The following is a 17,395-nucleotide window of genomic DNA, read 5'->3' as shown; positions in this document are numbered from 1 at the left end:
ACATGACAAAAAGAAAAGCATGCTACCATTTATGACTTATTAGCTGTTATGCAAGTGTCTGGCAATTCCAACAGAAATCAAGATCTCATCACACTTAGTCATTACAGACACATCAACAACTGCCACAGAAATTTGTTGACAGAATTAAGAACCAGATTCCTGCTGGTGTAACACATGTCTGAAGTGGCAGAAAAGTAAGAAAGGTAAATATAAACATCACAAAAAATATTATTAGTCTTTTAGAAATTGAGGGTTTCACTAACAATGACTAGTGTTAGTTCTGTGCTATGCTGATGAGATGATGCCTTTTCCAGACATAGGGAGAAAGGCTTAATACTTATGAGGTGCTATCTCACCAGCATATATGCCTGCACATGAATTTGTCTAATATCTATCATAAACAATTTCCACAAAATTCTTCAAAAGACTGAGCTAAAGGCTTACATGAACATTTACAGTGATTTTGAGGATTTATAGGCCATCATCTGACAGGAATGCCAAAGGAAGAAATAAAGGTAACAGAAAAATACCCAGAATTCACTCACTACAGCAGAAAAGAAATTGCATATGACAGCAGAACTCACAAAGGAAAAGAAAACATTAAAAATAAATATAATAAAAGATGAGAGTAATCAGAAAGGACAAATAAAGCAATGAGGATGAAAGTATAGAAAATAAAATCAGGAACGGGAAAAGGAGAAAGAGGCAATGAGTAACACACATAAAAAAGGTTATCAGCCAGCAAAAGTAACAAATGACAGAGGAAAAAAATTAAAAAAACAAACAAAAACATACAAGTATAAAAAACAAATGCTTATCATTATGTTTATATTGCACAGAAAAGCTATTAACATCAAGCACAATGTGAAATGCATATAAATGAAGCTTTATCTTCAATTTTGTACTCTGGAAACATTTTAGTCCAATCTGTACATTAGCTACAGAAAATACAGAAAATATGTTAAACAAAGAACTGAGTACTATCAGTATTATTAATTGAATCGTTTTCTTCTACACTACTACACTCCTACTTTCTTGTTGTTTCAGCTAATCCCACAACTCCAAACTGTTTATGAAAAAATACAAACATAACTTCCTATACTGAGATGTAAGAATATAACTTAAAAGTCTGAATAATCTTTCATATACAGTATAAGCTCAAAGCTTCACAGTGTCTAGTATCTATTTAAAAACTAAGTAGACAAAAGAGCTTAGTGATTTCCACCTGCTTGCACACTGGACTGAGTGTGAGTTCATCAGATTGGATGAATTCAGGTGAAGAAAACCTTTAACCTTAACTAAGTCTTTTACAGGTTCTTATCGTGAACTCTAAAATACAGTATGCAGCATTGTAGCACTTTTCCATTTCCAGGTGTGGAATGGTAACTTTTTGACTTTCACAACCAGCTGAGAAATAATTTTCAGCAGTTCCAACTTTCCCCTTTACAAAGTGCATATTTCATTCTGTTGATAGAAATCAAACTCCTCATACACCTGTTGACAGATGCTTTGGATTGTGAAAGTTCTATAATGTTCTTACAAAGCTGGAAGTTTCATAGGGGAAAAAACATGATGAGAAATTGCTCGGAAGAATGAATTTTAAAGAGCTGTTAGGGGTCTTTTGCAATGTTTTTAAAAATATCACAGAAAATTATAGAACGGAAAGGGGAGTGAGTGCCCACAGAAGGAAGGGAATTTAGAACTTAGTGGGAAGTGGAAAACTGAGGATATAGTAGAATCAAGGGTTTACTGAAAACATGTAGAGAACTCCAAAATATATTTTGTAACTCCTAAGAAAATTGCCATACATTACAAAACCCATCAATCTTCTTGATGAAATGAAATGTAGGTAATACATATTCAAGAGTTTCCTTCCTAAATGCAAATAGCAATTACAGTCTTTTCTGAAATGAAGTTTAGTTTCAGCCTAGAAAAAAACATCTTAAGATAAATTAACAGCAAAGGAAAGTCTTCAGGAAATAAAATCCAAAAAGCTCTCCTATAGACAGTGACGAAGTCTGTTTCGTAGCTCCAGACTGTGAATGTAAATTGTACATTTACATCCATCACTAGGAATCCTCTTAGGAAAGCAGCAAACAGTAATTTTTTTGATTTAGGATTTTTTTTAAAAAAATGACTAAATTGTATGGATAGGTATCTGTGTATACATATATGTGTATGTGCATGGTTTGTGACTGTGTAGTCCTTGTCCCCTCCCCCCAACTCAGCCTTATTGTTATGCCCAAGGCCTAATGCACACAAAAAAGTGCAAAAGAACTCTTCTTTGGGACTGATAACAATTAAAGTTTCATGGAGATAGTTAATGACCACCATATTGTCTCAAACAGGGCACTCAGAGAATTGATAATAGACACCTAAGTCAATAGAATCATAGAATCACAAGGTTGGAAAGTATCTACAAGATCATCTAGTCCAACAGTCCTCCCATCACCATTACTACCACAAGCTACTAAACCATATCTTGTAGGTCCTCATCCAGACAACTCTTGAACACTGTCAGCTGGTGACTCCACCACCTCACTGGGCAGGCCATTCCAGCATCTGAACACACTCTGAGAGAATTTTTTTTTTCTTTATACCTAATATAAGTCTCCCCAGACACAACTTGTGGCTGTTTCCTTGGGTCCTGTTTGTTGCCAGGGAGAAAAGGCAAAATCCCTCCTCATCAAAACCTCCCTTCAGGAAATTGTAGAGTGCAATGAGGTCTTCCCTGAGCCTCCTCTTCTCCAGACTAAACAATCCCCCACTCCCTCAGCCATTCCCCATAAGACTTGTGCTCCAGACCCCTTACCAGTTTCATTGCCCTTCTCTGAACATGATCTAGGGCCTCAATGTCTTTCTTGTAGGGAGGGGCCCAGATCTAATTCTAAGTTGTATGACTCTGAGTCAACCATCTCACACCTAAGAACCCGTTTGAGAGCTCTTCTTGCAAGCAAGCTGGCTGCACACCAGAATCTCCCCTCTACCAAGAGGTTACAAATACCTGCACAGACATTCACCCAGGATATGGTGATACCTTGCCAACAGATTCCTGGTAAGTGATATATTGCTTTTAAGCTATACCACCTTCACTAAGATTTGATCTTAGATTCATTGTGTACCTCCTACCTCCTGTGTAGCAAATGCTCAAGCATATCTAGCCATTTTGAATCTTGTTAAGTCACTCTCATAAGTGTTCAAATTACCATGTTATATCCAATTTATATCAATAAATAATATAATAACTTTCTGCCTTCCTCTTACGAGTAAAGTGTGCACTGCTTTGGTCTTCATCCACAACGTGTGTATTTTATTTGTGGCTGTATGTTTGAAACCTCTGAATTTTCTGCATATAGTAAACACAGGAATATAAAGCAACCCCACATCCCAAACACTACGCCAGAATTGAGCTACAGTAAACACCAGCTTTTAATACTGGGAATCAAAACTTCATTTATATCTGTTATCTCAACTCCGTGACAGTGATAAACATTTCTTTGCAGCAAATCTATTCAAGAAACATTTTCTGAAACACTTACAGAGGATTTTTATTGCATTAACCCATCTTAATATCCTTCTTCAGCAGAAGGAAAGAAAAAAAGATTTCATTTCTTAGCAGATCTCATCAGAGATCTCCAACTATCTCCTCTACAACTGTTGTCCATTAAATGATATCTTCTAAAATGGCCTATATATTCATAGCTCTGGGACAGGAATAGTTTAAATACTGTCTTAAAATACACTCGGATAAAATTTAGATAAGTATAGAGCCTAGTGTAATTCCAGAAAACTACCTATCGGAGGTTGACCTTTACTAATTCATATGGGTGTATGATAACCTTTCCTGAAAGCAAAACCTGCATACCTCAGAGGACTTTTAGGGCTGCAAATCTGCTCTCAGACAGCCAAGCTCACATTCATTTTCCTGCCCATAGCTTTATTTTGCCATTTCCAACCCTGACTTAGTTACACCTTGCAGCAGGAAGCTCTGACAGGCCTTCCGTGTGGCTCATCCACTGCAACCCGTCCATCCCATCTCTTCCGCTCCCCTGGTACCATGTACTGCAGCATCTCACTGAACTTCAGGCTTAAACAGGCTGTGTCTGTAGAAATTTTCTTTCTCCATTTTGTGCCACAAAAAGATGGAAGAGGCATCTGCCCCATGGGAAGCCAAGAGGCACTTGAATTAAGAGCAGAAAAACCACAGCATCCTAACTGCTTCAGCTGAGAAACAAAGTTTACGCTTCTACTGAAAGCCCATTTCAGAATAATACACAAGCTTAAATATATCCCATCTCAGCCTAGCAGTTTTGCTGAAAACAAAGGATCGGAGACCGAACTGTGTCATGCTTGCTCTTCTCTGCAGTGCAGTGAGTGCCCCCAAGTTCAGCTGCCTGTTTGTGTGAACAAGAGTGTCCCTGGATCTGTGCCATGATACCAGAGCATCCAGTTTAATAGAGGGTCTTATCTACCTGAAAAGTAATCCTCTGTCACCTGAACCCCATTAGAACATCATGAACTCTTTGATACTGTAATGAACTATGTAATTTGAGGAGTAGGGACGAGAAGTCCAGTCTGCTTCCATTTGAGAAGTGCAGCTTCCCTGAGGCTCTGCTTTCATTTATAAATGATGAGCAAGGACCCAAACATCCCCACACTGAAACGGAATCCAGATCTAAGAAGAAATCAAATACCCCCAAACTGAGAACAAATCCTGACTCATCTATTACAAATAAAACTTATCTCTACTATCTCCACTTTTTCCCAGAAATCTATTTTTTGGAGCAATATCGGCTCTGCTGCTGTTGATATCTGTGCTTAGGAGAAGGATCTGGGCTGTGACCATATAGACTAGAGGCTGTTAGAGTCTCACTTTTAGAACTTTGGTTCTCCTGCACATGCCCAGAAATCCTACATCATTCAGAATGATCAGGGCTACTACAAGTTTTAAGGTCTTTGATCATTTCTCAAATGATCTCTTTCTCAAACTCTTTCTCAAAAGTTTTTAAACTGTAACCTAAATTGTACTACTGTCCTGAGATAAGCTCCGAAGTCTATAATATCATATAAAAAGCACTGACACATCCTGAAGTAATGATGCCAATACTTTTGAAAAGGTTAATGAACTGTATCTAAAATTTGTTTCTGAAAATTCTCTGTATTCTGTGCACATATTAGCACATCCTTTTGGCATTTTAAAATTCAAATAGATCTAGTTAGAAAAATGGCAGAACATATTTGAGTAAATTTCAAACCTATTAAAAATTCATAAGCTTAAAATTTACTCACAAGCCCATACACTTTAAGAAGTTTCTGCATGTCTCCCTTTGGCTGACCTACTATATCATAATAATGAAGTAATCCATATAGAGGATCAAGAAGAAAAAAAATCCATCAGGTTACGTGGATGACACCAGAGTATGGATGAGTTTGCAAAAGCTGGAATATTCAAAATGAGTAAAAAAAAACTAAAAATGGGTGATGACAGATAGAAGGGCAATTAAAGAAAAATGTCAACAGCAAGAACAGAAACAGTCAGTGTCACAGGAAGACAAATACAGGGATGTGTTATAGCAGGAAGAAATTGGAGAGCATTTTCTGCCACACTGTAGAGTACTCTGTGTCTGCCAGGCAGCTCCAAGTGTAGCAATATTGCATCAACAGAACCATATGAATTCTGTGTACACCAGGCTTTCTATCATTCACCAGCTTCTCGTATTTGCAACTTGTATTGCCAAATTTTAGCAACTTTCTTCAAACACTTTTTCCTTCCTCCTCAAGACAAACATCTCTGCTCAAGAGGCTCATATTGTAAGAGAATAGTAGCAGAGCTTTCTGGACACCTTCTGACAAGCAGAATTTATATGTAAAGATCAGTGATGGTCAGGATGCATACAGATTAAAACTAAAATAAAGAGCAAGGAACAGTGCAAGCTGCCACGTTCAGGCAATCACAAAATCCATGTGTCAAAGGGCAGAGCTGCCTGGATGGAACTGATCTCCGTGAGATACAAGGAGCTGGACACTGTTAAGATCCATCATCAGGATTCTAGAAAAAGCAGGGAGAGAAAAGGAACATGCTGTGCAAGATAGGAGATTTGTGAGGTCCAGCATCCCCTCCACCATCCTTTTACAAATAAGACTATTTTCAAAGTTCATCTATATAATCTATCATGTAATTTTACTCACCTAATTAGTTACATATACACAGTAAATATTTGCAAGTAACAGGCCCTAGAATCTCAGAATGGCTGAGGTGGAAAGGGACCTCTGGATCCATTTGGTCCAACCCAGAGAAGGGTACCCAGGATCACATCCAGGAGGAGATTCCACAACCTCACTGATTAACCTGTGCCAGTGCTCCATCATCCACACATCATCCACACACAGATTCCTGCCGTTCAGAGGGAACCTCCTCTGTTCCAATTTATGCTCACTGCTTCTTGTCCTGGCACTGGGCACCAGTGAAGAGATCCTAGCTCCATCTTCTTTGCATTCTCCCTGCAGGTATTCATAGACTCATTCACATTCATTGGTGAGATTCCCTGAGATCCCTCTTCTTTGGCTGAACTGCCCCAGATCTCCCAGCCTCTTCTCACAGGAGACATAGTTCTACTCTTCAGTCACTTTTTCGAGTACGTCCATATCTCTTCTGTACTGGGCATAGCACTCCACATGTGGCCTCATTAATGATGAGCAGAAAGGAAGGGTCACCCCCCTCTATCTGCTTGTGATCCTTTGCCTAACACAGCTAAGAATACCATTAACCTTCTTAACATCAAGGGCACATTGCTGACTCATATTCAACCTCCATTGCTTGCAGAGCTGTTTTTCAGCTGGGTGGACCCCAGTACGTTCTATTTCAGATCACTAAGTTCTGTTTCAAATAAATCGCTGAGTTCTGATTCAATTAAAACAATATTTAATATTGATGCTACAAAGCATCAGCCATAGTCTACTCTAACTGACAAAATAAAAGAGAAATATCAATACAAATTGGAATAAATCTTGGCATACAATTCTATAAATTATAATGTCACAAATATATTCTATTCTAAATTACAGAAGTTTAAAAGAAAACTAAGCTTAATTTGCTTGGAAGTTTTCTCCTTTTTGTCCAGATTCTTGAACATTCTATAAACACAGATTGGACTAAGCAGATCTCATTGGTTTTATGTCTCAGCAGACCATGGCTGAAATCTCACTCTAAATAAGCCATCAAGCTTAATTGATCTGCTCAGCAAAAAGCATCTCACATAAAGAGGCTTGAGAAGCAAACAAGAAAGCACAATATCCATTTATATAATCATCCTTTTCTCTTTTACCATTGTAGAAATTATCTAGAATAGACACCCTATTTAAGGGAGAAAGAAACAACAGATTCTTCTGGTTTGAAAAGGTACAGAGGGTACTTTACCTGCAACTGTCAATATTCTTTCTTCCCACAGCATTAGAGAAGTTGAAAGGTCCCACTTTATTGATTTCTATTACTTGTATACAGCCAGTGAAATTGTAGACAGGTCCAGGTATCTACAAAGGAGAAAAATGCACACCGTTCTTATGCTTGTTGTCCTTGTAATCAGTTTTTAAAAGCAGTTTTTAAAAGCTTCTGTGAAAGATTTCTAATATACTTCAACTTCACTGCTGAAGAACCCTCCTGGTCTCCATTTATTTTACCATTATGAAATTCTATCAAATACCTTTGAAATGACAGCAAAATAAGCAGAACTGCCTTTTGAAAATCAACTCAGAGAATTTTGGACACAGAAACAGCACAACAGGTACAGTAAGATTCCAGCAAGAAGTGGACTTGTCTAATTTTAATCAGGTGCCTGGTTTTTTTTTTTTTTTTTTTTTTTTTTTTTACAGATGAACACAGGACATAGGGAATAGCAAACAAGGAAGCTTTGAAAAATCTACTTTTAAGTTTACTACTTCCCTGCTCAAAAGATATCTAGCACCATTAACCATGATTCAAAGCTGCCTAAGGACCTACTGAGAATAACACTAGGGGCACTGGAAAAGAAAAAAAACAACCCACAACCAAACCCATCAACAATAAATCGCCACTTAAACAAGCAACACTGACACAGGATGTTGGCAAGTGTTATAATGTATAAACAAGCCACTCAAAATGTTGCAGCCAAGACTCTTTGGACCAGGTGACTGAACTGGGAGAGGGTTCTGGTCACAACAGGTCACGTGTAAATACTCACACTGCCAATATACAGGTGAGAGTTCATAGTTTTGCTATAAGTTTTATGTCTGTGGATTTACATGTTATGCCACAATAACAGTGGAAGAGGGCACAACTTGAGTCATCTGAATGACAGATGGCTGTGAACACAGAGGATGAGAAGTAAGACACAGATTGGTCCTTAGCACAACCATTCCTAATACTGATAATCATTAAGGCAGGTTTAGATACCTGCAGAAGAAGAAGAGTCACTGAGGTAATTGTTTAGTACAGGAACGCTATATAAAAATAAAGCGATATTTTTAAAGGAATTCAAGTAAGCATTCAAAAGGTTAAAGCCTATGCAGCTGAATACTTGAAACAAGCTATTAGAGATTCCTTCCTACCTAAAAAATAAAAAGCAAATAAACAAATAGAAGAAAAAAGACTCCACAGCCACCTAAACCTGTGATGTTTAAATATTAAGTTAAAAAAACAACAACAACAACAACAAACAACCAAACAAACATTTATAAGGGATAAGGGATAAGAAGATATCCTTTAAAAGTTGAAGTCCTGTCCAAACTAAGGAGAATAGAGAATACTATAAGTGTTGGCGGTGAAAATCTAATAAAGCAGGCAAGGCAAAGAAAAATAAAAAGATTTTCAGTAACAACTTTATAAAGGCATAATGATGAACATTAAATGCTTTTTAAAATCCAACAGGAGCAGGAAGCCTGCCAGAAAGGTAGGACTAACACACCATCAAAGTACAGAGTTTTCAAAGAGATATGGTTCTAGCAGGAAACATAAATGAATTCACCAAATAAAAAATTAATGTAAAGGATCTCTGGGAGGTTCCCATGCCAGAAACCCTTTTTAGAAAGAATACATCAGAGATCTGTCTCACATTGAAACACCAGTAGAAAATGTTTTAAAATAAATTAACGAAGTTGAACAGTAGGAAAAAAAAAAAAAAAAAAGCAAATAGTGTTTAACTAAAATGGATTAATGAGCTATTTTACTATGGTCATCACTTCAAATTGGCTTCCAGATCACAGGAATGGAAGATGTGGACTTTTGTTTTTGTTTTCAATTGTTTGTTTGACCTTTCTTCTGTTTGGCTGATTGGTTGGTTGGTTTCCTTTGCTTTTTATGATTTGGGAAAAGATGACAAGGCAGGCAAATGCAAGAGCACACCTCAAACTACAGGTCAGTAAGTCCCATTTCCATTCTAGACATACCAATAAAACCACCTTAAAGAACAACAGGCACACACATGAATATAACATACTGAAGAACAGTCTAGATGTTTTTTCTGAAAAAGGAAACTGTAACTCATAGGAGGAATACAACTTATGAAAAGGATGCCTTCATACATAGTCTTTGATTTCCAAAAGGCTTTTAACAAGTTCATATGCTAATGGACTTTAAAGTAACTCAGTCACCTTGGGATAGAAAGGGGCTTTCAATAAATGAGAAGATTGGTTAAAATAAAAACAACAAAAATGGGAATAGTGAGCTTTCTCAATTATGGAGAGCCCCTGGAAAGCCTCTGAGAAATCTGTATTAGGATCTGTGTTCCTCAGCTTATGCACAAGTTACTTAGGTTAGCAAAACCCAAATCCTGAGAAGAGATGTAAGAGAATTTCAAAATATGCAAAAAAAACCAACACAAAAACAAAAACCAAAAAAATCCCCAGAAGGTGGATCATGATGCATATGAGTTTCTGAACAGACTGACTATACAGATCAGGAATCTCTACTTGGGAAAATCCACTGTCAAGGAGAGTTAAGAGTAGTGTGCAGATGAATGAAGAGTTTCCACAGTTTCTTACAGTACAGGATCAAAAGGACACTAAATTACACAAATCAGTACCAGGACACTAAATTACATAAATCACACAACTCAAAGTTAAGCTGAGAAACTCTGCCATAGTATTCTTTACTGCAAATTTAAGGGAGGTAAAAAAAAAAAATAAATCTGAAATTAATAGAAAGAGATTTTTCCAAAAGAATCTTCCCTTTTTCTATTCTTATCATTAGAAGTCATTAAAAGAATTATGGTCTGTAGGCTATCTATTTGCTTTCTTCTTTACCAATCAGCAAAACATGTTTCATACTGTGATGGCTTCTTGTTCTCTCCAACTCACTGAAGCCTGCCTTTTACTTTAAATGAAAAACTGATTTTTAAAAGAGAGAATGGTTTTAAAGTTAGGTTTTACAAGAACGCAAAACACTAAATCAGAACATGGGAAATACTTAAGTAGATCTCTGGCATTTTGGGTGTTAAAAAGATAGATTAAACAGATATATTTTCCACATCCCTCCTTCTTGATAGGGAGAGTCCCCTCCTCTAGTCTTGCTTTTCAAGAAGCTCAATGACTCCAACAATGCTCTGCATTCAAGATGTACACGGCCACTCCTGAATCCCAAGGAAAATTCCCATACTACTGTCACTTCTACAGGCTGACAATTCCAGGTAATCTTTGACTGTGCATTGTCCTATCACGTATCACTTTTTCCTTTTTGTAAGTGGTACTTTTAAGCTTTTTTTTTTCCTGCCTTTTATAAACAAATTCACTTTCAAATTAATGGAATGCTGGATCTGTTGCAAATTTAATATGAATAAAGACAAGAAGTTACACACTTCTGAGAAGTGATATGGGACCCGAAACATTGCCTGAAACAAAAATGAAAAAATATACAATGTTTTAATATTAGTTGCATAAATCAATTTTTTAGAACCCTTCTCTCTCTTAAACATTTATGAAGCTTCACCAAAGCTTAATCATGATACTTTCCAGTCACAACCATGTAAGTTGTTCAAGTTGCCCTCATTCTTGGGAGTGTAAAAGCAAACAAAGAAAACAGAAGGAACCAATAAAAGCAAAGGTCAGGCACAATACAGCTTTAACATTTATGACATCCACTGTTCTTTGTTAAGTTCTTTCTAGACTCAATATCAAGTTAGTGTGGGGAAAATTCACTATGGCAACCTATGATCCATTTTGCACACCGAACAGAAAATTAATGCTTGGCTTGGGAATCAACCTTTATCTGCACATTCCCCCAAGCACCATTATCAGCGAATATTTTAATAACATGATTTCCTTCCCCCAGAAACAAACACACAGACTGAGTGCCTAACCATTTCTCTTACAGTGATATTTGTATATTTTGAATGTAATGGATTTCTCCAAAGTACTATTAAAATTCCTAGAAGCCTCTTCTTGGTTCTGTAATCATAACTACATCACAAACACCCTGGCCAAACAATCTCTTGTCTCTGGAGTGCAATCTCGACAAATACGCTATCTATACAAAAAGCTAATGTATTCCTAGATGTATTTAAGAATAAGGGCTATTGATACAAAGAAATAAAAAAGTAACCCTGTTTTATTCCACTATTTTTGAGAATAGATGCTAGTTGTTATCAGCAGATTAGAGTATTAAAACGTGGAATTCACATTTCTCAGTTTCCTCCCACTTACAGAAATACATTCATATACTGACAGATTGTAATACTTAAAATGCCTGAAAATGTCAGGGTCATAGCAACACCAAAAATTAAATTCAGTACAATTCTCTATTCAGAAACTATGCAGATATGTTTGACATATAGTAACCATGCTCTTTAAATGCCCTTTATACTTGACAAAAATGAGTACAGATACTTACCTGGTAGGAAAAGTTCACACATATATGCCAAACCATTTATTAACTTCCCTTATTGCCTAGCCTAAATTAGAGCTGCTGTTATGTAGAATTAGCCTAGAACTGAATTCCTAGTAAAATGAGCTTGCATGCTGTCATTTCTCTACAGATTTGTAAATAATATAATTAGGTTTTGGCCTATGATTAGAGTTTTTTATTACAAAAACATAATTAATGCAAAACAGAGCATAGCGTAATCCTTCCTCATTTGATTCGCCTCAGGATAGATTTTATACATCTTAGACTTTCTCACTATAGATATTACAGTGTACCACAATGCAGTATTTGGTAATCTTTCACATTTTTTTCCCCTGACACATCTATGCTGTTCGTCACTGCACTTCCGAATATTTACTTTTTTATACTCAGCTTCAGTGCAAATACACATGCATTTTAGTTGTTAGATAATGTAGCATAAAATAAATTGTATTAGATTTTAATGACATTCCAAAATGTGTACGAATATAAAAAGTGGTATTTGTTCTGAAAACAAAACTAGTAAAAAGAAAACACCTAAAATAGAGGAGAAGGAATATTACTTAAGTTTCTGTACTAGTCCTGGTTAAGTAATAAGTAGGAAAGAAAAATAGGAAGGTATAAAGGCATAATTGTCTACATACCTCCATTAATAAAATAAAGCATATGAAACACAAAGGAACTAGAGTTTCTCTTACATCCTGACTGGAACTGATCAGGAAATTAAAATCTAAGCATAAATTGAAAAACAATACAAAAGTTTTGTTTATTTGATATGTTAATATAACAGATGACTTTAAACTGAAATTGTGATACTGAGCTAAACATCTCAAAATCATTTTAATTCTGATACTAAAAAAATGGACTTTTTAAAGGAGTTTAAGGAGTAAGCTAAATCAAGATTATTTTTTGTGTAACAGTTTGCACTGAATTTTTTGAAGAATGTATTGCTCATATCCTGAGTCTGTGTTTATCAGATCTCTCATGGATATTGAAACACTTTCACAAAACTTTTATGAAACAAGAAGAGTGAAGCATAACATAATAGACAGAAGAGAGGGAAAAGAATTCCCGATCTGTCTAGGGCAATGCATTTTTGTGGTTCGCCTTCTCATTTCTCATTTGTTCTAGCAACTCAAATCAGGGGTTTCAAAACTTCTCCTGCTGGGGGAAATAAAGAAGTTAAGAGATCATCCAGTCCCCTCCACTGAAGTGTATGGAATGGATCCTGTGAGCAAACCAGGATGTAATCCAGGTGGAGTAAACCACCTACTGTCTTGCTGTGCTTTATAGTGGGAGCTTGACTGTTCACCTGCCTGGGCCCAGATTTTGGCACAGTCAGCTTAACGAGTAACAGGAATCCACATTCTTCCTGCATCATCTAAACTGAGCAGCATTAGAAAACTCACTCTTCATTGTTTCACTGTCAATTTCCCATTACTCTGCCATTTTATTCTGGCTGAGAATGGCTCATTAAGCCAAAAAGAATTAATTAAAATCTTTAAAATCAGTAAGTCTGAAAGATTCAAGGGTAGTAAGCTCCTTTACCACTTGTCCTTGGCCAAGATCCTTATTTTTTAAACTTCTTTTCTAGCATTTAAGCAAGTGCAATTGTGCTTCTCAGAAGTTATATGAATATTTCAAAGTATGGAAAGATTTACCTAAGTTTTATGGCTAGCAATGTCTGGCCTTTCTTTAAACAACTGTAGTGTTTCTGCTTATAATCATAGTTCAACTAATGGATTTTACTACTTTGTTAATGGGATGCAATGCCTTCCACATGAACAAGCTGAAAATTACACTGTCTTGAGAAAGAGTGGAGAGAAATTTGGAGAACAGTTTTTATCCAGTACAAACTCTATCAACTAAATGCAGAAATCAATTCACCTCTCTGTAAAATCAAGCATTCTGCTATTACAGAGCGGTGATGAAGTTAAATACTGTACACTGTGCTAAGCTGTGTTATAATGTAGTGTTATAATTATACTGAGCTAAGCTAAGTATTATACCATGTTAGAGAAAGATTACCCTGAACTAATTTTCAGTCCAAGCTTGTAAACTTCTGGCTTTTGTCCAATAATCAATAGTTCAGACTTACAAACATTTGACCCAAAAGATTTTTGTATTTATTTCTATGTACTGCTGGATACATAAAATAAGATTCACTGTGAAACAGATCATGCTCAATAACAAATACTGAGTTACAAAAAAAGGGAGCAGTTGAAGCAGATTTGTACATCTTCTGGGTGAATGAGAAGAGACAACACTTCATGTAAAACAAAGATAAACACATATCAAATAAATTAATATTCCTATGACTATTTTCTGCATAAGAATGAAATATACATTTTTTATAAATTACAGTATTTATCTGGAACACCTGGAGGTCTTCAGAAATAAAAATGACTGTAACAGCTAAAACGTTACAACAAAATAGGCTTTCCTTTAGTGAATATAACCTGACATATACAGTATTCAGAAGGGGTCTATTTTGTCAGAGTTACAAGAATGTCAAAGAATATCACCTGTAGAAGCAAGAGATAAGAAGAGAATTTCTTTATGAATTTCTAGGACTTTGTATCTTACATCATGTCAGTACATTGTGTAAACATTTGCAACCAGATTGTGTTTGCTTTTTTATTTCTTTTAAAATTTGACAGGTTGCTGGTTGTTGTCTGCACTGTCTTTTGGATAGATATTGCTGCAGACGTAACACCATAGGAAATATATCTGTAATTCATCATATTAACAAAGATTGAGATTAATAGCAATTTAACTTAGCACAAGTGAGAAGAAGACCCATGACCTATTTTGTCATCCCTCCCGAGAAAAGAAAAATCTTTTGTAAAGGAGTGAGATAAGCCATTGGATTCAGTCACCTAATTATTAAAACTCCTATTTTGAGATTCACAGTCCTCAGAGATTTATAGCAATAAATGATTCTCCAGAGCTGTGAATTTCTTGTTCTGCCTTCTCATCGCTAGACAAAGTTGTTGGTTTATGTGGGATATCTTTTTTTTCCTCAGTTCTATTTTCTCCCATGCTGGTTTGTATACTACTGATATACATGTCAGAAAACACACCTAGATCAGATATTCTCATACTTGCCTTGGGTTTAATGTATTCAGCATATTTTTCTACTTCTTTTACAAATTTTACATAAAATTTACAATATCCAAGAAAGACAGTGAAGCTAAAACCATCAGATTCACATGATCTCATTCTATGCACTAGAGGATTTACAGAAATAAAACATTATTCTATAAGCTGGAAATGTGGAGTTCCTGATGCTAAGTCAGAACCTCACATGTTTCACTTTGTGCCCACTGGCTCTTGTTCTGGCACTGGGCAGCACTGAAAAGAGCCTGGCTGTCTTCTATGTACCTAATTTAGAGACACTGGTTATATCTCTCTTGAGCCTTCTCCTCTCCAGGATGAACAGCCCCAGCTCTCTCAGCCACTCCCCATAGAAGAGGTGCTCCAGACTCCACCATCTTTGTGGCCCTTTGCTGGACTCTCACCAGTATGTCCATAGCACCAGGGAGCCCAGAGCTGGGCCCAGTGCTCCAGCTGCCAACCCCCCCAGTGGAAGGATGACTCCCCTCCAGCTACTGACAAAGCTCCTCTGAATGCAGACCAGGATGCTATTAGCCTCCTTTGCCAACTGAGCACATTTCTGGCTCATCTCATCAACTTGGTGAATCAGGGCTGCCAAGTCCTTTTCTGCAAGAAATAACTCCTTCCTGTAAAAACTCTACAAAACATATAATATTTGATGACATCAGGAATTTCTTCAGCATAAAATATTTGCCATGTTAGTAGAAAACTTTTCATATACTGATTATAGCATGATATAACATCATATGGCAATTCAGCTATTAAGATTTAGAACCGTCTTTCAGGCTGTTACACCTGATTCATTCAAATCTGCCTCCTCCAACCTAGTGCCTTTTCCCAGTACGAGATTCAACATTATTCTGCTATTTATATTCAACAACGGAAATCCACCAGAAGATAGAAAGCAGTTTTGCAGCATGGATGAACAGTTTTCACTATTTTCACAATCTGATTACAAGGCAAAGTCAATAACTTTGTTTGCCAGGTATTGAGTACACACGAGCTTACAAATAGCAAACAATTTAGGATCATGTGTAAAGCCAGGGTATTCCTGCTGTTTCAGGTTCATGTTCATATTGCATCATAGAATTTACTTGTGTTAATTTTGAAATGTACTCTATAAATTCATTTGTTTTTCATGTTTTCTACTTTTTTTCCATACTACTCTGCTTTCACTCTGAATAATAGCCTGTAAAACAGCATTTTGTAAATGGGAATAAGAATCTGTAATGAGACATTGACAGAATCAAGGAAAATTTCTTCTATGTTTACTGTTACATACAGAGGAAGCAGCTTTTAGTAGTTTTATAAATAATTTCCAGAACTTAATAAACATTAGCAGAGAAAAGGTGGTAAAAGGTAAGTAAGTAAATAAAGAGGTTAAAATCACAGAAGAGAGAGACAGACACTGATATAGTCAGTCATCTTCATTCCACTTTGCTTTCAAAATGCAGAACATTAACAAAAATATAACATTAATGACTTTTTTGCCACTATTCAACAAACTTCCATTTTACTAAGGCCTTCCTTTATTCTTTCATTTTTAATCTCTCTTCATTAAGATGAAAAAGCAAAAAGAGTTACATTTCCATTGCTCCATGAAGAACAGTTGCCACTTCCTTTGTTCCTTTCTTGTTTTTTATGATGCACACTAAAAATGACAGATTTATAAACAATGTGATCACTGTGTTCCTTTCTTAATATTGACTCTTGCTTTTCATTACAACAGCTTAGTTGGCTTCCACCTTTAAGCAGAGTGCACTTCCCACTGGCTTGGCAAATGTGTTATTTGGCTATTTTTCAGGCTCGACTATGTGCTGCATGCCCAGTAGGTACATGCAGATACTTAGTTTAGAGTGAAGCTATTAAGCAAACAGTATTGAGAGGGTTATTTGCCAGGGATCAGAAATGGCCTCCATTTACTTTTTTCTACAAAAACTGCTTCTGCTACAGTCTTTGTAGTTAGAAAAAGAAATAAAAGGACAAAGTAAAATATCAAAGCTGTCAAGTTACACAAAGTCAATTTACTGTTATGGAAAAAATGGAAACTTTTCCATAGAATGAAAGATTCAGGGACTGAGATTGAATGTGGAGAGAGAGATTGCTAACAGTATTAGAGAAGCACTTCTGCTGGAAATCACACAACCATGAGACTGACTGACCACATGTAACTGGAGACCTCATGCTTTTGATACTAATAGAATGTCTTTATTCCTCTTTGTAACGTTTCATTTTTTTTTTTTTTTTAAATCAAATAAACTCTGAGCCTAAAAATAATGACAGTGTCTCATACCTAAGTTGCTCTGGAAGTAATGCCTCCTATTTATTTCCATGGAAACTATAAAATATACAAAGAGTGCAATAACGTGATATGATAGAACAAATTCTCAGCTATTTTTCAAGTCACCA

General features: G+C 36.2%; 1 protein-coding gene across 1 annotated transcript in view; it reads right to left on the bottom strand.

The window, feature by feature from the left end:
* LOC116240522 (EGF-like photoreceptor maintenance factor) overlaps positions 1-17,395 on the bottom strand; it is a 257,237-nt gene that overhangs the window by 215,208 nt on the left and 24,634 nt on the right. Inside the window, exon 2 of the mRNA XM_090136211.1 lies at positions 7,418-7,530. Within this exon, the coding sequence (XP_089992337.1) occupies positions 7,418-7,530 (113 nt within the window). The remainder of the gene's footprint in view (positions 1-7,417; positions 7,531-17,395) is intronic.

This window comes from Phasianus colchicus, chromosome 2, assembly GCF_987193195.1.
Source record: "Phasianus colchicus chromosome 2, bPhaCol1.hap1.1, whole genome shotgun sequence".
Classification (NCBI taxonomy): Eukaryota; Metazoa; Chordata; class Aves; order Galliformes; family Phasianidae; genus Phasianus; species Phasianus colchicus.
The sequence above is the reverse complement of the archived record's forward strand: the minus strand, read 5'-3'. Positions and strand labels throughout refer to the sequence as shown.